A 21,321-nucleotide genomic window follows, 5' to 3' on the forward strand; every position below is an offset into this window, starting at 1 on the left:
AACTTTTCTGCCGTTCAAATTTTTCAATATGCCATTTCTTCCACGTTGAGTCTTCCAATATCTTGAATACGTTATCAATGGTTTCAAACTTTTCAAATCCTCCATAATTATCCTTTATAAAAACTTGAACTGTCTCTGGCTTTTGTTAGCAATTTCGTTAATCCCACATAAGTTAATACGAACTTTCTTGCTTGTCGCACATGTTGTTGATCAGTACTTAATAAACTTGCACAAAATATTCAGAAACAAATTGTATATTCTTTTATTGTCGCTTTTATAATAAACAACGATATTGCCCATTTGATCCCCTTATGCTTTGCAACTGTCTATAATGTCATAATGGTCGACTAATAAGTTTAGGAATAAATCCTTTACACATAAATAAATATATCTAACGTTATATGTAAAGAAAGACAAGATTTACAATTTAACATCGCAGTTTTTAAGATTTAATTGAATTGAAGTTGAAGGTTGACTATCACATAATTTTATTTGGTTCGTTTATTTTTTCTTAGTTTTCTTTATTTTAGAGTTTAGAGTGTTTTGAAGCTTTTTCCGACTTATTGTCTATAGTTTTTGTAAAAGAATTATCAGAAATATCTGGGTATATTTTAGTAGTTTAGTCTACAGTAAATGTGGTATTTTGGTGTTTGGGACTAGTTTAAGGAATAATCCACATGGACGACCCTCAACACTCCTTCTCTATACACTTTTTGGTTTTGTGCCACATCTGGAAAATATTTTAATATTTTTATGAAATTTATTGTAAAATTAGTAAAATCTTCTGATTAGTATATAACCCCTAAAACTACAATAACTTTCACTTCCACTCTTCACCTTAATTGCTTTGACTCTCACTTTTGAGTTATATTATTCGACAAATGAAGTTTTCTACTTATCTGCTGTTTTAATTTAGTTTTCAGTAACGATTAAAGAATTTCTTTGATGTTGAACAATTTTCTACAAACGAATTACTAAATATTTTGCTTTGTTTTTATTGGTGTACACATAGGGATGTGCATTTAAAATCGCTGACTCTATCTAGCTAGCTATCTGTCCACATGCACGAGAGAGGCAGAGAGAGTATTATGTACTCGCGCATGCATTCGTTTCATAATTGGCCACCATTTTTTTTCTCTACTTGTTTTTCATCACAAAAAGGAAAAATCTGTTCGTCTTCAATCCATTCTTATTTGTTTACTGCTGTTTGCTATTAAACTGACGTCAGAATAATAAACAGCATATTTTATGAATGCATCTCACGAAGTAAAAACAAAACGTTGTTGAAATCATGGAAGTGTAATGTGAGCATGTGGAGGGAGATGTTTATCCATGTCTTCACGAGGGGTTGAGATGTGTTCGTTGTGATGTGCGAAGCGCTTTTCTACGCCCAGGGGCAGTGTTTAAAATTGTCTCTGCTCTACGGCAGTCAATCACTAATGGAGACGACACAAAGACTTGAGGCTAGTGAAATTCTACTCCGCATGAAGAAAAATACGGAGAGATTTTTGTTTTAAAAATTTCACAGAGTATTTGACACATTCTTCTCTGGTGAGCAACCATGAAAGATTTCGAAGTTTATAAATATTTAAAAAGTGTTATTACAGTATCGCGTTCTATCAGATTTTATTGAAAGCTTAATAACGCATAATAGTCAGATTTTCGAATCCACTGGTAATTCGATATTTGATTCTACCTAACTATTGAATTACGGAAATTTTCAGTCTTTTTTTTTTTTTTAAATAAAGACATCCTAATCGATTTCGTTAATTCCAATCTATATCCTGCCAGATAACTCCTTTAGTAAGAGAAAGAGTTAATTAGTGAATAATCTGTTTATTACTCGATCATATTACGACGCTTCTTACAATTAAATAAAAAGGCAATAGCTGGCAATATCACATTTTTTAAGTAATTAACAATTACGTTCAGGTTGACAATAAAGTTCTTGCGATTTTTAACTTTTAAATGTAGATGAATATATATCTCAAACAAGAATTTATTGATCGAAATAAGCACCACCAAAATCAATACACTTTTGCCAACGCAAAACAAGTGTATTTATGCCAGTAAGGTAGAAACCTTGCGTTCTGGTGGCGATAAAGTCGCTAACGGCGATTTTGATATCGCTTAGGTTTTTGAAGCATTTCTCACGCACAAAGTTTTCGAGAAGCTTGAAAATGTGGGAGTCGGTAGGTAATAGGTCTGGAGAGTATAGCGGATGGGGCAGTTTCGTAACCAGATTCGTTCAACTTTTGCAGGGTTGGTTTAGCAACATGCGATTGGGCATTTTCTGCTGAGTAATGCTAGGTATTGTTGTCGAAATTTCTGGTACATTTCATCCATTTGTTGGCAGTACCTTTCTGCCGTAATGGTCACCAGCATTCAAAATACTAATGGATGAGACCGGTCGCATACCACCAAAAATAGCTTTCTGCAGTTTTGCTTTTCTTGATTGGTTATCAATCACATCCGGACAACGTTAAGTAGCTCAGCTTGTCTTGTGTATAAAGTAAAAAAATTCTCGTTTTATTAGCGTTGATAGATTTTTACTTAGAAATGGTACATAAAAAATCTTGTCATTCGTTTATGTCAGATATAAGTTGTGTTCTTCGAATTTCGTTTAACTTCAATTGTCATTAATAGCATTTTGCTTCCACTTTTTTTACAGGTAAGATGGGTCGGGATTTTAACGGAAATCTCTCAACAAATAATGCGAATGATACCGAGTTGGCTCATTGTTCCACACCCAATTTCTACCCTCTTATTTCCTCTTTGCTTCCCCCCTCCCTCAAATGTTACTCCGCTGAAGAGATGTTCTATTCGTAATGGAAAAAGAGTCAGCAACAAAAGAACGGGGTTATGCCGATAGTAACCCAGATGGTGACATCACTGTCTGCTTTTTTTTCCGGAACAGGAACAAAAACATCGCTAACCCCCACCTCAACCCACCAACCCACCCACACAAAAAACAAACAAAACAAATTAACTTTTTCGGCGACGTTAAAATGAGTTTATCAACAATCTGTTAAATCCAAACGATCGAAACTATCATCTGAATGACAGACGATAATGACTGATCGAAAGATACTATTTCAAAACGCCGGGAAATTGTTTTGTCGATTATTTCAAAGTGTAGTATCTGTTTTGTTTAGTATCAGATCATTCTCCCGGGTATTAGTTCAGTCTGGGGGTAGGTGATTTATGGTTGATCACGTGAAATGCCTACATGAGGAATGTCGATGTCTCTGATCACTGATATTTTGGCACCCATCCAAAGCCCATCCTTTGGGAAGTAGTTGTATTCTCACTGTATACTGACCTTGTGTCTAACTTTGCCACCGAATGAGGCAAGTAAATAACGTAGCTGATCTTCAGGCTGATCTAATATCTCTTTTAATTACATAATCGTTTTAACTTTTTATATAAATAAGTACCCAATTATCAAGGTTAAAAAGAATTTAAGGGCAATTATTAATATAGATTCTTAGTTGAGATGAAGAATACAACGAGAGGATTGAAAATGAATTGAATAAAATTTGAACTTTTATGGAAGGCAGTATTTGACATTAGACTTGAATACAATACTGTAGTTTGCAATTAAGCAGTCCTGTGCTAATGTGTCCCACTGATACGAGATATCTAAAAGATGAAGTGGCGATCAAACCTTTACTTGCGTTAAATAAAGGGTCCAGTTCGAAATTCGTGGATAATGGAGGTCGCAGTGTATACTGTTCGAAACATAAACCCATAACAAAACAAGGTATAAAGTGTGAAAAGGAGTATGTCACATTGGTGACATTTATCTCAGAAAGATCGTAAAAACGAAATTACTAAATAAATTATATAAACTCAAGAATTCTTACGAAAGAACTGACCCATTAAATTATCGCCCCATTAGCCTCCTCCCACTTTTCGCCAAAATATTTGAGACCATAATTAACCATGCTCTAGTCCATTACCTTACAGATGCTAAACTTCTGACTGACCAACAATATGGATTTAGAGAAGCCCGTTCCACAGCAGACATCATCACTGTAATCTCTGAACGTATATACCATTCACTGGACAAAGCGGAAGAAAGCAGAGCGGGAGCTCTAGATATATCTAAGGCATTTGACAGGGTATGGCATGAGGGTTTCCTCAGGAAAATTAGATCATACGGTATCACTGGTAGAATACTTAACATAATTAAATCCTTCTTAGATAAGAGAAAAATCCAGGTTGTCCTCGACGGTCGTACATCTAAACAATGATATAAATGTGGGAGTGCCTCAGGGGTCTTCCCTTGGACCTCTATTATTCCTAATATTCATAAATGACCTCCCCGACAAAATTGCCTTTGAGATGGGTATATATGCTGATGACACCACACTCTATAACAGGCACGACAGGAAAACTAATGAACACATATCTAAAGAAATGGCAAAAACACTAGAGGATAACCTCCAATCTGTAGTGGAATGGAGACAAAAATGGATGGTCACATTCAATTCTGCCAAAACTAAACTGGTTTCCTTCAATAATTACAAGAAACCTTCTCTGCCATCAATAGCAATGGCCAGTGACTCTTTATCTGAGAGTACATCTTTCAAACTCCTCGGCCTAACGTTCACGGGAAACATGAGTTGGCACAATTACATTGAAAGCATTGCCAGGGCCGATGCGAAGAAGGTAGGCTCTCTCTACCATGCTAGAAACTACTAACACCCGAAAGTATCCTGTATCTCTATAAGGCCACCGTTCGCTCATGTATGGAGTATTGCTGTCATATTTGGTGCAGCTGCTACTAGTCTTTCGCTCCTAGACAAGGTTCGAAAGAGTCGCCAATCTGATAGGCCCTGAACTGGCATCTAAGCTTCAGCCTCTGTCCCATCGACGAAATGTTGCATCCCTCTGCCTGTTCTACAAGTATTTTATTGGTGAATGCTCTGGCGATCTGTAGACACTTGTGCCCCAACGACGTAGACACCCTCGACAAACCCGACAGGCAGCTAAATCCCACCCCCACACAGTAGAGATCCCTAGATGTAAAATATCTTTCTACTCCAATAGTTTCTACTCCAGAACCGCTAGACTCTGGAATTCCATTCCATGTCCCTGCTTCCCCCAATGTACTGACATGCAGAAGTTCAAGTGTAACGTGAACCGACATCTTGCTGCCCAAACCCCTACATAGTACCTCAGTAGTAGTTTCTCTTCTAAGTAATATATATATCTATAAAACTGAGAATGTGTGTGAGGACAACTCTCAACCTACATACTTAACGAATTTCTAATCTATAAACTTTAAATTTGGTATATAGGGTATTCAGACACGTGGCAAACTTTAATCGGTTTTCATCAGGACTGCTAAGGAGTGGAAATTAAAAAATTGATACTTGGGGCGTTATCAGATTTTTATCTGTTTGTCAACTGTTTTATGACGGCGCATGCGCTAACCATTCAAACGACAGCTTCCTTTATGTAAAGATTAAGTAGATTTGAAAACATTAAAGACGTGGCAAGCTGGACTAATGGTAATCGTACTTGAATCGCTGTCTTTAGGTTTTGGTTTCGATCTCAGTGTTTCTTTATAAGAAGTGAACTGTTTAGAAAAAAGACATAATATTCGTCATCAATAGAGAATTGTCTCTATATTAATAAATATTTAATCTGCGTGAATTAAAATATTATATTTAAGCGTATCTTACGACCGGATAATGCCGGGCGGCCTGCTAGTCATAAATGTTGTTTCACATTTAGTAGAAATAACATTGGAAATAATTGCCGGTTACTGTCTTAGATGCGCACATACGTTTCTTTTTATTTGACTGCAACATTCGTAGATTTCCAATCTAGAAAGTTTACCACCAATCGAGTTAACATTAACGTATCAGATGCGTTTAGTCTGACGGTTGTGTGCGAAAAACATGGAACTTTGCGCAATATTAATGTGGAGTTAATTTTCCTTTCCTATTAATGTTTTTTTTTTTGTTTTTGTTTTTTTTTAACGATAGATGATAGTTGAAGTACGCCAGAAAATTTGGTAGTTTTTTTTCTTTTGTTTTTATTGGCGGGGGGGGCAGAATTTTCATACTAAAGAGGGGGGGGATTCATTTCACAATTTATGATTTGCATTCTATGGTGATCGCCATGATCTTCAAATGCTGCATTCTTGATAAACTGATCAAATTTCTGCGAGTTTTTATTTTTAAATATTGGCACGTATTTCTCGAGGTCTTCTAAATTTGGCAAATGATTTTAACTTAGTTTCAAAAAATTTTATTACGTGTGTTCGGTGGCGTTTGCGCGTCTCTAGCCATCAACCACCCCGTGAGAGACGCGGGGCAAGTTCTAGCCTCAGTTGCAAAGCATAAGGACCACAAGGCTCATTATAAACCACTCGTTAAGACCGCCCGAAAGATACTTGCTTAACAGGCGCAGAAATAAATATTTAGTGCTTTTTTTCGAATATCATTTTACTTTTGTATATTTTCAAATTCGTTTCTGCAGATTTCAGTTGTTAGACAACCAAGTAGAAAAATGAATGAAAATCGTGCAACGCCATTGAATAGGTTTTATAAAAGGAAAAGCTGAGTTTACATAATACGATTACCCATCACGGGACAGGTTAAATTAATTCACTGAATAGCAGTTTTGTATCACTTTTATGCAGCTCTATAAAGATTAAAATTTAAATGTAATGCGACTAGACCTTATGCCTGCAATCTTTATTCTGATTTTGATCAAAATAAAAAATGTCAGACTTAAATGTAATAAAAAATGTCAGACTTAAATGTAATAAAAAAATGTCAGACTTAAATGTAATAAAAAAATGTCAGACTTAAATGTAATAAAAAAATGTCAGACTTAAATGTAATAAAAAAATGTCAGACTTAAATGTAATAAAAAAATGTCAGACTTAAATGTAATAAAAAAATGTCAGACTTAAATGTAATAAAAAAATGTCAGACTTAAATGTAATAAAAAAATGTCAGACTTAAATGTAATAAAAAAATGTCAGACTTAAATGTAATAAAAAAATGTCAGACTTAAATGTAATAAAAAAATGTCAGACTTAAATGTAATAAAAAAATGTCAGACTTAAATGTAATAAAAAAATGTCAGACTTAAATGTAATAAAAAAATGTCAGACTTAAATGTAATAAAAAAATGTCAGACTTAAATGTAATAAAAAAATGTCAGACTTAAATGTAATAAAAAAATGTCAGACTTAAATGTAATAAAAAAATGTCAGACTTAAATGTAATAAAAAAATGTCAGACTTAAATGTAATAAAAAAATGTCAGACTTAAATGTAATAAAAAAATGTCACACTTAAATGTAATAAAAAAATGTCACACTTAAATGTAATAAAAAAATGTCACACTTAAATGTAATAAAAAAATGTCACACTTAAATGTAATAAAAAAAATAGAATTTTTTTAAAATCTTGCTTCATTGGTGGATTAAATTTAATGCAAATTAATTTTTTAAAAGGGTTGTTACAATATGCCTTCATTGCCTACACACAAATTATCATTTGAGGAATATTCATTATTTGATGTAAATTATCGAGTGTTAAAATTTCATAAAAGTTAACTGAGTTTTCACTAAGTGAATTAAGATTAGAATTGATTATTCGCATTCCGAAGAATCCTAATAATAAGAATATTATTTTTTAATGAAAAAGAACAAAGTTTTTAAGAACCTTCTAATATATTTTATATACAAGTGTTGTATGTGCGTGTCTACATTTTGCTCCTTGAAAGTTATGTTTGTGTCAATTTTATGGCACTGAATTAAAATCGGATGATTTTGAGGCCTTATAACTTATCTGAATTTAGTATGTTAGATTTGAAATTTGGTTTAGATCAGTTTTATGAAGACAAAAATACAAAGCGTTTTGTGGTAAAATAGAAATTTACATTTGATCTTTTCTCAAACACTCGTCTGATTCAACGATATTCTTGTGGATGTGCCCAGCTTTTTTGCTCAACTATCGGCCTCCAGAGAACACTCCATTCTTTCGCAAAATATCTTTAATCCGGGACCTTTCTAATGAAGATACTTTTTCGTTAATATTTTTCTTTTATTCATCAAAGTTTCTAACCCCAGCATTTTTTATTCACTGTCTGTGTGTATTCATTTTATTGGAGGGTATATTGTTGAAAGCGATTTTGTATTTTTCGACATCTAAAGTAAATGTGTAAGAATAAATGACGGCCTCCATCGCACTACTGAAACGATCATACGCCCTTCCCCTGCCTTAATGACGGATTCGCGGGTCTATAGCGCTGGCCTTGGATTTTACCTGCAACATGGAATTCTTCCCGTTACTCCTTCCATACATGACCCCATCCCCGATCCCACTCCAAGAAACGGCACCGCAAAAGACACTACTTGACAGCAATTTCAGAGAGGACTCTCCTCCTTCCAACGCCGGGCGAGAAGAGATGCGAAATTCTACAAATTCCTTTTGTGTGAAGAAATGTGGGAAGGGTAAAGAAGAGGGGTAAAAAATGCATTGTTCTCTTGTCCAGGGAAGGGAGCTTGAACAAGTGCCCCCGCTATTTTTCCCATCCCTTTCCTTGCCTTGTCGGTAAGTCACCGTTTGCATCTCAATCGAAACAGCCGGCTTCCTCGGGAACAATTCCATCACGCATTCCGAAGCGATGTGTCATTCTCATGTTGCCAGACGAGGACTCTACGTTGACATGCGAGGTATGTTGCTTTATTTAAAAACAAACAATAAAGTGAAAGAGGGGAAGGGGGCGATTATAAGGTCTACCTCTCCTCCCCTCTCCCTGTCTCGACGCAGTTTCATTCATTATTTACAAATGTGCAGTCTTTTCCACCCCATCCCCACTCACTTTGTTATTATTTGCCTTTGAGATACACGATCGCGCCTCAATAAGGAGCCTTTGTCTGTATGACTGTCACGCTTGAAAATTGGAAATAGCATTTTCGTTGGTCTGTCACCTTTTCATTTTAAAAGGTGATTTTCCTAACTACTGAGCGGCGAGCGGGTGGAATGGACGCTGAATGAATGAATGGTATTAATAATAGGTACGCGCATTTAATGGCGGAAACTGATAGGGGACATGGTTTTGACAGAAGGATTATAATTTTTTATTTATTTTATTTTATTTTTTATTTATTTATTTTTTTTTTGGGGGGGGGGGGTCCGAGTACTTTTTGATTGTATTTGAAAGATTAAACCATAAAATTAATTTCCAAAAGGAGAAAAATAGTTTTACATGTGAAAAGAAAAGTTACAATGAAAATGTTTTCACGGCGACATCGGAAATTTGGAAGTTAAATAAATTCATTGTAAAAATCCCTGGAAAGATAAACATTAGTTTTCTGGGACTATTTCAAAGATAATTAGTAGTCTTAAGATATTGAATTCAATAAATTAAAAAAAAAAAAAAAAATAGCTTAATTACCCCCCCCCCCAAAAAAAAAGCGAAAGTTTAGTAACAGGTCCGGATTTACACTATCAAAACAAACGAAAAGGTGTCGCGTATAAGTGCTACGAAAGCCGAAAATGTCAGAAAGTTAATTTTAGTTTAAAATTGGCAGAGGAATTGAAACATTATTTCTATATTTTTGAAGATTATAAAAAATATTAATTTGTTCGTAATAAAAAGTGCTTATTTAATTAGAATATTTATTCACATTTTTACGTGATGACTCTGTTTATTCTCGAACGTGTTGTAACAATAAATTAAATTAATTCTTTTTAAAATAATATAAAAGGGCATTTTAAGTGTGAAAAGGGTCAATTAAAATTACTGATTTCACTGAAAATTTATTAATTGAAAAAGTAAACCAAAACAATAATTTTAAAAAATACGGCGAATAAGATGCAAATCCAGGCTGTTTCCTTTGTTTTGTTAGTTTTGTCCATCTGTATTTGTCTTAATTAAATCTGATTAAAAATAATACTAGTTTTTAATTTTTTTATTGATCCGGAATCTCAATTTTTCATTTTTTTTTTTTTTTTCAAAATTATAAAAAATAATACTTACGCTGATGTTTGCGTACAAGAAAGATATATTACATTTAAAATTTTGGGAAGAATATTTTTTAATCATTTTTCTGGTAAAAAATATTAAATAAACAATGCTTAATTCAATAATAGTGATAGTTCGATAATTCAATTTTTCCTAGAGTTATATCTATTTTGTTAACACGGACTTTACAGGCTTATTTTCTCATAATGTTCCTGAAATATTAAAAAAAAATTAATTTTTAACCTCTACAATGCTTTTTTGTTATAAAAAAATCCATGTCTTTATTTAGTACTTAAAACTTTAACAAATGTATTTTTGTTTACAAAAATACATTTTCACTGAGGTTTTTTCAAAAACAATAGGTACATTAATATTCTGTGATCGGTAATTAATAAATACTGAAAGTTTCATTAAAATTGGTTGATTTCTTGAATTTTTCTGAAATTTTAAACGAAGGGAGGAGTTAAAATGTTCATGCATTTTAGGGAACGGACGTTCATTTTTGCACGTACCTAATTAATAATCATAAAGCAATCCTTGTCTACTTTCAACCTTCGATTAATTTTCTTTCTCCATATATTATTTTTCCATATCTCTCACACACTCTCTTTCTACATATCTAACTTTACTTAACTCTAACAGATAAATATCTGTGTCATTCACTGACACATTTTCTGTATCAGTGTGGCCAGATTAATAAATGCTTCAGCCCAAAAACTCTACCTTCTGCTTAAAGATCCCATACACTGATTACAAACCTTTTAGTAAATGAATTTCTTTCTAAGAAATGGCAAAAAAACTGGAACAACTGTCAACACAACAAAGTATATAAAATAAAACTTATACTTAAAAAAACAACTGTCAGACATCAAAACATCACGAAAAGTAATCCTATCACGTAATCGGATAGGACACGCATATATAACTCGCTTCTTTATATTAAAAAAATGAAGAACTTCCCAAGTGTATAACATGTCGCAAGCCCTATACGGTGAAACATTTCTTGCTGAACTGTCATGATCTCGCATAAATTCGTAAACACTTTTGCAAGATCGAAATCTAAAATACCTCTTTGAAAAAGGAAACCCTAATAATATATTAAACTTTTTAAAGAGCCGCCACAAAATATAAATTCCTCTCCACGATTCTCCACCTCAAAATATAAATCCCTCTCAAACTACTAACATAGAAACATCACGCGAATATTCTTAGTGGTAACCAACTTTAAAAACAACAAAGCATCCGAAGATAACAAATACAGAAAACAATCAACTTAAAATACAACAAAAATTATTAAAAAAAGAAACAAAATCTTATCTACAGCATTTAATGACTCAAAGAAGGTCGATATGCTGGTTAAACCGACAAATTAACCTTCTGCATGACAAACAACGCTTCTAACAAATTAAGTATTATCCTGCACGTGCTGAGAATAATTCAATAATCAAAATCTCAATGTATACATTGCCAATTGCCCGGCAGTTCCGTTTGTTTAAACAAAGAGCACAGAATTATAGAATAGTGTTGGAGAGTATATATAATCAAACGCAATTCGTGAGAAGAAACTATTGTCAGCTACGTACTAAATAAATAAAATCTTAATATAAATATGGTCGATTGTCCGAGATCTCCATTTATTTAAACAAAGAGCACTGAATTATAAAATCGGGTTGGAGATATAAAACAATTCATTAGAAGAATCTTAAATCTGTGAATAAGAAAGAAACTTTCCCCTTTTTTGTTTGTCGACATAAGTTTTCCCCTCAATTCCATCCTTATAAAAATAAAGTTGTTTTGTTAGGATACCCACCATCCCCTCTCCTGTCATTGGTCTAAGGTTACAAAGCAAATGTCATTCACTGTTTACGACACAAACTCGTTTTTGTTCTCGACCGGCCGTTAAGTCAACGAAACAAGAAGGGTTTGTGTCGTGCTCTCAACCTTTCGCGCAATGTTGCCGACTCTCTTGGACAGTTTATTCAAATGTTTTCAGTTCCAGAGAAAGGGGGCGTTGTTGTGTTCTGTTCTTTACTGTAGGATTGAATCTGGGCTGAGGAGGAATGGACGCACCGTAACGAGAGGAAGGTGTAGGTTTTGTCTAATGTATATCTTTAAAACTTTTATAGGAGTGTGTGAAATACAGATACTCTATGGATGTTTGATAGGAACGGAGATCCCATGATATGGTACAGGCTTTAAGCCAGTGGTTCCCAATCTTTTTTACATTGCGGCACACCATTAAAATTAAAAAATATTAAAAATTTTAGCGGCACAACAATCCCCCCCCCCCAAATTAATATTTTCTACCCATAAAGCTTTTTTTGCAATAAAACATTTACAATATGCTAGGTAACAATGTATTAAAGTGGTTTTATACGATCTAACAATCAGTTCAATTTTTAATTAATTTTTTTTTATAATTAATGCAACTAACAAGAGTTAGAATGCATTCAGATGAAAGAATTTATACTTCAAGTTTGATCAGTTTGAAATGGACTTTTTTGTCTTACAACCTGTGTATTTAGGAATCATTTTGGTATACAAATCGGGTCTGAATTATTCAGGTTCGATGCTGATTCCCAATACTTTGAAAACTTTTTGATTAATTTTGATTAACCGTCCCATCATTAATATAAATTGTAAAAAAACAGTTGCGTGAAACGTTTAGATTTCAGAAATTCGATGGTTTTGAATTAAGCGATATCATTACGGATACAAAAATTAAACGTCTTTATTAAACAAAATAAAATTAAACGACTTCTAGTTAGTTTCTTTGAGGCACACTAGTAATTATTCCGTGGCACACTGGTTGCAAACCACTACTTTAGAGAGAACAGATATTACACTGTGATCCTCGCTCGGTGGACAAGGAAGTGTATTTTAGTTTCACGTTCGAAATCGCAACATATCAGATGTGTTTGTTTTTTTAACATTCTTATTGTGTATTTTACTTTTCGATCAAGTGATCTCCTCTTTAAAAAAAAGAGGTGGTGATAAAAGTGCTTTTGAACATGAAATTGCTATAGTTTATCTATATATCTATAAAAGTGAACGTGTCTGTCAGTCTGTGTACATTTCTCTACGCAATAACTCTGTCAATTTTTAGTCTACATACTCGAAATTTGATATACAAGGTACTGAAATTTGGGAAAATCTTTGGGGTCGGTTTTCGGCCAGAAATTTTGCTGCTAAGGGGTCAAAGTTCAACGATTTGATTTTTGAGAACTCTACCAAACTCTCCCGACAATTTTGTGTCTACACACTTGAAATTTTAGATATAGGTTCCTTGGACATAGATCTAACTTAATAACTTGATGCAAGCCCCAAACAATAAATGTTAAGGGGTCATAATAGGGGCCAAATTAAAAAAAATTGACCGCTTTTTTTTCTTTTTTATTCAACATACCCCTCCAAACACGCGGGCAACGCCGGGCATACATGCTGGTTGTTATATAGATCGAAAATTAAATTAGTTTATTCAGAAGTTATTATTGATGTGTTCTCGCTTGGAGTTTTCACCCAGGCCATCCTTAGTTTTCTCAGTGACATAATATTTTTTATAAGGAAAATGTTCCCTCATAATAATTGACTTTGTTCATTATTATTGATAATATTATTATTAGTTGAATGTTTTTTACAATAGATTTCTATCAATATAATATTCTGTTTGTTCTTTCCTTAATCTGTACTTTACGCTTTGAAAAAGGCCAAATACAATTTTTGATGATCAAACTGCTTCAGAAAGGTTAAATTCGTGAAATTTAGCTCTTAAAAAGCCAATCTGGCAACGTTAGACAATAATGAGTAATCTCTCTTATGTAGCCTCGTTTTCGAATATTATAATAATATGATCATTGTTGCAATGACGTGAGAAAGGAACACGTAATTTCGACGTGTAGCGGTCTTTCATCGAAGAAGTCAATGACACGTTACATAATAAAATGAAACATGAAAGAAACATAGGGAAAAAAGAACATTGTCTACCTAGATGTGTTGGACTGTAGCAGTAAATTCAAATTTGTCTCTTACAGTATCATCTTATTTCTATTGAACTATATAGCACAATATTACTTTCTAAGTTTTAATATTTATAATTTTTATCTAATTTTGGTCACTTCTATATTTACAATAGACACGATTTTCATAAAAATGTTAAACATGTTTGTTGCATTTTATTAGTTTTTCTGTCCAAATAGTATAATTTCTTGCGCTATCTAGAAAATAATTGATTAAATATTCTCATCTTGTGGAATTTCCACGGGTCCTGTAAGTGATTATTAATGTTTGACAATTCCTGCAGCTTTTATATGAATTTACGAATGAAAGAATTGTATGTTTCACCACGTCTTAATTTTGATACTTATGCATTAAATCATTTTATTTCTTATTAATTGAATATTTATTGAAATGTAAAATATAAAATAAATCGCATCTATTTGATAGGATATGGGCCAAGATTACATGTTAGTATTGTATTAGGGATATTTACCTCCAATGGCGGAAAGATGTGACACATAGGTCAGAAAGCTGGCTTGAAGAGTCACCACACTGGAGGAAGAGTAGTCTGGAGAGTAAAAATGGCTGGACAGCTCCGTCGCCATTCTCCAATAGAGCCGCCCCAGGCAATAAGCAATAAACAAAACTTAACTATTATGAGGATACTCGTAAAAATGTCAGTATTAATACGAAACTATAAAATCCAATATTTCATTTTCTTTTTTTTTTTTCTTTTTCTTTTCAGAATGTTGAAAAAGAAATTTCTGATAGGGCGTGTTACCTGATCCAACGCCCCAAAGTGTTTGAGAGTGTTTACCGGGGTCAGGACCTTGACATTGCCACACGACTGCATAAGGTAAGTGGGTGGCGGAATAAATATGAGAATGTGTGTGGTTGTTTTTGACTGATCACTGAAGCAAAGTAATGTTAGCTTCAATCAGTACTAAGATTGGTCACCATTTGCGAATACGATGTGCCATTAGTAGGGCAATGAGAACAGAATATTCTTTCATTCTTTTGACTCTTGGGTATATGTCCAACACAGACACACTTAATCAACATCCGTCTATGTAAAAACATAAGATGTTAACGGATATATACTCAAATCAAAATAATGAAAAGTATATGCTAGTCATTAGTTAAGGAGAGGACCTATCCGTAAAAAAAAAGAACAATATTTGAAAGCATTGATGAAGATATGAACTTTCTTCTCCTCATCCAGCTATTAGGTTGGCTATTTTTTAAAACCTGTTTAGCAACCAGTCTTAAAAGAAAAACTCCAAAATGGCACAGTCATTCTTCGTTTATCTCTGCATTTGATTTCTTCTTGACACTGAACTTAAACAATGTCGGAACAGAAGTGAGGTTGGTGATTGAGAAACTGTGCCTTCAATGTATTCATTACACAGGCCTTCTTTCAGAGATTGATTTTTGTGATTTTGAATTTTTTATATGATTAATTTTTCGAACTATTGTTCTCATCTTGATTGTTATTTTCACAATGTTTACTTTGTAAAATTCAGTTGTAAAGTTATTCTTCTGGGGAGGTGTGAAGGTTCAATCCTCAGTACGGGTGCCACTTAAAATACAACTGCGAATTACTTAGGATTTCTATCCAGTCATAGATAACGGAACAAAAGGATGTTATCCTTGTGGATTAAATAAAGGGTTCCGTTCGAAATTGTATACCGATTCCGAATCGGACTGAAAGATGAAAGTGAGCCGATATAATTACAATCATAAAAATGGCTGGCCAACTTTATTTTTCATATTTTTTATTGAAATGTATTTTATGGTCGTTTTTTATATAAACAAGTCGGAGTTCTTTGAGTCCGTTTAAAGACTTTTAACGTTCCAGTACTATTTACAGGACATGTTTGCATTTTCTTTTTTTTTTTTTTTTTTCATAACGTATTAAAACAGCATCTCTTCGCATGCTTACTTAGCTTTGGATCTTTATCCTGGCCTTCAAAATCAAGAGATTAGACCATTCCTGTAATGATCCGGTCCCTATTGATTTTGTGGCGGAGTTTTAGTTCTGTGCAGTTCTAGGGTGTCCACTCATCCAGGCTTTGCTTTCTTTCTTTGAGAAGAGGTTAGTTTATCGCTACTCACTGGGAAATGCCGACGGGGCTGCCCAAGCACTTTTTGCATATCAGAGTTCCCTTTCTGTGGGGCACTGACTTCTCAATTCGACTTTCCGGTCCTGGTGTCTAAGTTGTTGCAGTGGAAGAGAACTAAACACCCTCCGTATTTTCTTTTCACCGCAACCACATGCTTCCAACATTTTATTTTAAATAACATTTTTAATTTAACGCATTCATTCCTTGGAATCAATGACACCTATTTCTCGGAAGTTTATAAATAATTAAAAAAAATATTGATTTAAAATATTTTATGTATAATAAAATTTGTTTCAATATGTTTGCTAGTATATTATTACACCCCCCACACACACACTTCCTATTTGAAATTCCAAGTGAATACCTTTTTATAATCATAATTATGTGATGTTTTTTTATTTAAGGATTCTAGACATAAGGTTTAGTATAATTACGTCTTTGCTTTTATTCTGTAAGAGGGCATAAAAATGTGTACAAAACTATTGTTTCGAGAAATAATTTTCGTGATGGGTATTTTAAAAATTTTCTTATCAGTTCTCTTTTAAGCTGGTGATGGGGCATCCTACCAGATGCCAAACATTCACCCGCTAACTGAGATATTCCAATCGAAATATCTTAAGATTCTGGTCGTCCTTTGAAGTACGATTGTTTGAATCTTTCTTGCACTTGGTTCACCTGGTATATTTGCAAGATTGTTTTTGAAATTCTTTTTCATGAGTTCAGTTGCTTTTATAATTACTTGTCCAGCATACATATACATGTATCTGATGTATATATCTGATGTATATCTGATATGTGCTGAAAAAAGAAAAAACCTAAAATTTAGCCAATTTTCATTGTATATCTCTAAGCTTTTATTCATGCTTTGCTCTTCATTGAGCATTAAATTTTCTACAGAAATTGCTCTTTTCTGAACACAACATATATATGTGTGTGTGTGTGTGTGTCTTTGCTGACATGAACATAGACCCCGTATTATTATAAAACGAGGGCGATTACGGTCACATATTTTGGGAAACTTTACATTTCTGGAATTAATGGGCTTTGACCATGAGAAATGGTTTCTTTAACTAATTATATATATGATTGAACTTTATAGCTGACCTCTGCCAATATCGACTCACTGCATACAAAATAGCTTCTCAGTTCATAGGAGACAAATCGGCACAAATTATTTGCTCGTTATTGTCATTTCCCTTAAAATAAAATAAAAAATAAATTAAAAAAAAAAAGACGAATGCATTTACTGGCGAGAGATAGCTGTCACTAAGGAGGAGGAGGAGGAGGAGGAGGAGGAGGAGGAGGAGGAGGAGATGGCAATAAAAGCATGGGAAAACCTGAAGCTTTTCACATTCTGCATATTTTTATCTTGACTAATTCCGAAAATGACGGTGCGAATTGATCGGCATCGCCCTCGCTCCTCCCATCGCGAAGTTACAAGTGCTTGGCAGGAAATCTCCAAACACACAGACACAGCAAAATGCCCGGGGGTGGAGGTTAAGCGAAATTGCTCATCCGGTCTAAAAACTGGTGGTGCCGGTGTGAAGGACAAAAGCACATGACGCGGAATCAGGCGTCGTCGTTGTTGTCGTTGTTGTCGTCGCAGTAAATGTTGTGGTTGTAACGCGGGGGTTTCCCTCTTCATGCCATCAATTGTTTGTAAATATTCCAAGACATTTTGCTTGTTGTAGAAAAAAAAACAAACAAACAAGTGCGGCTGCGGCGTTGCGATAGAAATACATTGGATGCCTTTACTCTCTCTCTCTCTCTCTCTCTCTCTCTCTCTCTCTCTCTCTCTCTCTCTCTCTCTCTCTCTCTCTCACACACACACACTCTCTGTCCCTTTTCGTTTTCCTCTGTCTCTCTCTCTTCGTTTTCCTCTGTCTCTCTCTCTTCGTTTTCTTCTGTCTCTCTCTCTTCGTTTTCCTCTGTCTCTCTCTCTTCGTTTTCCTCTGTCTCTCTCTCTCTTCGTTTTCCTCTGTCTCTCTCTCTTCGTTTTCCTCTGTCTCTCTCTCTTCGTTTTCCTCTGTCTCTCTCTCTTCGTTTTCCTCTGTCTCTCTCTCTTCGTTTTCCTCTGTCTCTCTCTCTCTTCGTTTTCCTCTGTCTCTCTCTCTCTCTTCGTTTTCCTCTGTCTCTCTCTCTCTTCGTTTTCCTCTGTCTCTCTCTCTCTTCGTTTTCCTCTGTCTCTCTCTCTCTTCGTTTTCCTCTGTCTCTCTCTCTTCGTTTTCCTCTGTCTCTCTCTCTTCGTTTTCCTCTGTCTCTCTCTCTTCGTTTTCCTCTGTCTCTCTCTCTTCGTTTTCCTCTGTCTCTCTCTCTTCGTTTTCCTCTGTCTCTCTCTCTTCGTTTTCCTCTGTCTCTCTCTCTTCGTTTTCCTCTGTCTCTCTCTCTTCGTTTTCCTCTGTCTCTCTCTCTTCGTTTTCCTCTGTCTCTCTCTCTTCGTTTTCCTCTGTCTCTCTCTCTTCGTTTTCCTCTGTCTCTCTCTCTTCGTTTTCCTCTGTCTCTCTCTCTTCGTTTTCCTCTGTCTCTCTCTCTTCGTTTTCCTCTGTCTCTCTCTCTTCGTTTTCCTCTGTCTCTCTCTCTTCGTTTTCCTCTGTCTCTCTCTCTTCGTTTTCCTCTGTCTCTCTCTCTTCGTTTTCCTCTGTCTCTCTCTCTTCGTTTTCCTCTGTCTCTCTCTCTTCGTTTTCCTCTGTCTCTCTCTCTTCGTTTTCCTCTGTCTCTCTCTCTTCGTTTTCCTCTGTCTCTCTCTCTTCGTTTTCCTCTGTCTCTCTCTCTTCGTTTTCCTCTGTCTCTCTCTCTTCGTTTTCCTCTGTCTCTCTCTCTCTTCGTTTTCCTCTGTCTCTCTCTCTTCGTTTTCCTCTGTCTCTCTCTCTCTTCGTTTTCCTCTGTCTCTCTCTCTTCGTTTTCCTCTGTCTCTCTCTCTTCGTTTTCCTCTGTCTCTCTCTCTTCGTTTTCCTCTGTCTCTCTCTCTTCGTTTTCCTCTGTCTCTCTCTCTTCGTTTTCCTCTGTCTCTCTCTCTTCGTTTTCCTCTGTCTCTCTCTCTCTTCGTTTTCCTCTGTCTCTCTCTCTTCGTTTTCCTCTGTCTCTCTCTCTTCGTTTTCCTCTGTCTCTCTCTCTTCGTTTTCCTCTGTCTCTCTCTCTTCGTTTTCCTCTGTCTCTCTCTCTTCGTTTTCCTCTGTCTCTCTCTCTTCGTTTTCCTCTGTCTCTCTCTCTTCGTTTTCCTCTGTCTCTCTCTCTTCGTTTTCCTCTGTCTCTCTCTCTTCGTTTTCCTCTGTCTCTCTCTCTTCGTTTTCCTCTGTCTCTCTCTCTTCGTTTTCCTCTGTCTCTCTCTCTCTTCGTTTTCCTCTGTCTCTCTCTCTTCGTTTTCCTCTGTCTCTCTCTCTTCGTTTTCCTCTGTCTCTCTCTCTTCGTTTTCCTCTGTCTCTCTCTCTTCGTTTTCCTCTGTCTCTCTCTCTTCGTTTTCCTCTGTCTCTCTCTCTTCGTTTTCCTCTGTCTCTCTCTCTTCGTTTTCCTCTGTCTCTCTCTCTTCGTTTTCCTCTGTCTCTCTCTCTTCGTTTTCCTCTGTCTCTCTCTCTTCGTTTTCCTCTGTCTCTCTCTCTTCGTTTTCCTCTGTCTCTCTCTCTTCGTTTTCCTCTGTCTCTCTCTCTTCGTTTTCCTCTGTCTCTCTCTCTTCGTTTTCCTCTGTCTCTCTCTCTTCGTTTTCCTCTGTCTCTCTCTCTTCGTTTTCCTCTGTCTCTCTCTCTTCGTTTTCCTCTGTCTCTCTCTCTTCGTTTTCCTCTGTCTCTCTCTCTTCGTTTTCCTCTGTCTCTCTCTCTTCGTTTTCCTCTGTCTCTCTCTCTTCGTTTTCCTCTGTCTCTCTCTCTTCGTTTTCCTCTGTCTCTCTCTCTTCGTTTTCCTCTGTCTCTCTCTCTTCGTTTTCCTCTGTCTCTCTCTCTTCGTTTTCCTCTGTCTCTCTCTCTTCGTTTTCCTCTGTCTCTCTCTCTTCGTTTTCCTCTGTCTCTCTCTCTTCGTTTTCCTCTGTCTCTCTCTCTTCGTTTTCCTCTGTCTCTCTCTCTTCGTTTTCCTCTGTCTCTCTCTCTTCGTTTTCCTCTGTCTCTCTCTCTTCGTTTTCCTCTGTCTCTCTCTCTTCGTTTTCCTCTGTCTCTCTCTCTTCGTTTTCCTCTGTCTCTCTCTCTTCGTTTTCCTCTGTCTCTCTCTCTTCGTTTTCCTCTGTCTCTCTCTCTTCGTTTTCCTCTGTCTCTCTCTCTTCGTTTTCCTCTGTCTCTCTCTCTTCGTTTTCCTCTGTCTCTCTCTCTTCGTTTTCCTCTGTCTCTCTCTCTTCGTTTTCCTCTGTCTCTCTCTCTTCGTTTTCCTCTGTCTCTCTCTCTTCGTTTTCCTCTGTCTCTCTCTCTTCGTTTTCCTCTGTCTCTCTCTCTTCGTTTTCCTCTGTCTCTCTCTCTTCGTTTTCCTCTGTCTCTCTCTCTTCGTTTTCCTCTGTCTCTCTCTCTTCGTTTTCCTCTGTCTCTCTCTCTTCGTTTTCCTCTGTCTCTCTCTCTCTCTTCGTTTTCCTCTGTCTCTCTCTCTCTCTTCGTTTTCCTCTGTCTCTCTCTCTCTCTTCGTTTTCCTCTGTCTCTCTCTCTCTCTTCGTTTTCCTCTGTCTCTCTCTCTCTTCGTTTTCCTCTGTCTCTCTCTCTCTTCGTTTTCCTCTGTCTCTCTCTCTCTTCGTTTTCCTCTGTCTCTCTCTCTCTTCGTTTTCCTCTGTCTCTCTCTCTCTTCGTTTTCCTCTGTCTCTCTCTCTCTCTTCGTTTTCCTCTGTCTCTCTCTCTCTTCGTTTTCCTCTGTCTCTCTCTCTCTTCGTTTTCCTCTGTCTCTCTCTCTCTTCGTTTTCCTCTGTCTCTCTCTCTCTTCGTTTTCCTCTGTCTCTCTCTCTCTTCGTTTTCCTCTGTCTCTCTCTCTCTTCGTTTTCCTCTGTCTCTCTCTCTCTCTTCGTTTTCCTCTGTCTCTCTCTCTCTCTTCGTTTTCCTCTGTCTCTCTCTCTCTCTTCGTTTTCCTCTGTCTCTCTCTCTCTCTTCGTTTTCCTCTGTCTCTCTCTCTCTCTTCGTTTTCCTCTGTCTCTCTCTCTCTTCGTTTTCCTCTGTCTCTCTCTCTCTTCGTTTTCCTCTGTCTCTCTCTCTCTTCGTTTTCCTCTGTCTCTCTCTCTCTTCGTTTTCCTCTGTCTCTCTCTC

The 21,321-nt window shown here is 35.8% G+C and overlaps 1 protein-coding gene across 12 annotated transcripts in view; it reads left to right on the forward strand.

Annotated features, from left to right (window-relative positions):
- The window catches only part of LOC145286342 (microtubule-actin cross-linking factor 1, isoforms 6/7-like), a 770,369-nt gene that overhangs the window by 259,387 nt on the left and 489,661 nt on the right, over positions 1-21,321 (forward strand). For all 12 annotated transcript variants that reach the window (XM_080135266.1, XM_080135265.1, XM_080135270.1 and 9 more), the window contains exon 5: positions 14,743-14,853. In XM_080135266.1, the coding sequence (XP_079991392.1) occupies positions 14,743-14,853 (111 nt within the window). The remainder of the gene's footprint in view (positions 1-14,742; positions 14,854-21,321) is intronic.

This window comes from Euprymna scolopes, chromosome 10 (genome assembly GCF_053919585.1).
Source record: "Euprymna scolopes isolate OS-2025 chromosome 10, ASM5391958v1, whole genome shotgun sequence".
Lineage (NCBI taxonomy): Eukaryota > Metazoa > Mollusca > Cephalopoda > Sepiida > Sepiolidae > Euprymna > Euprymna scolopes.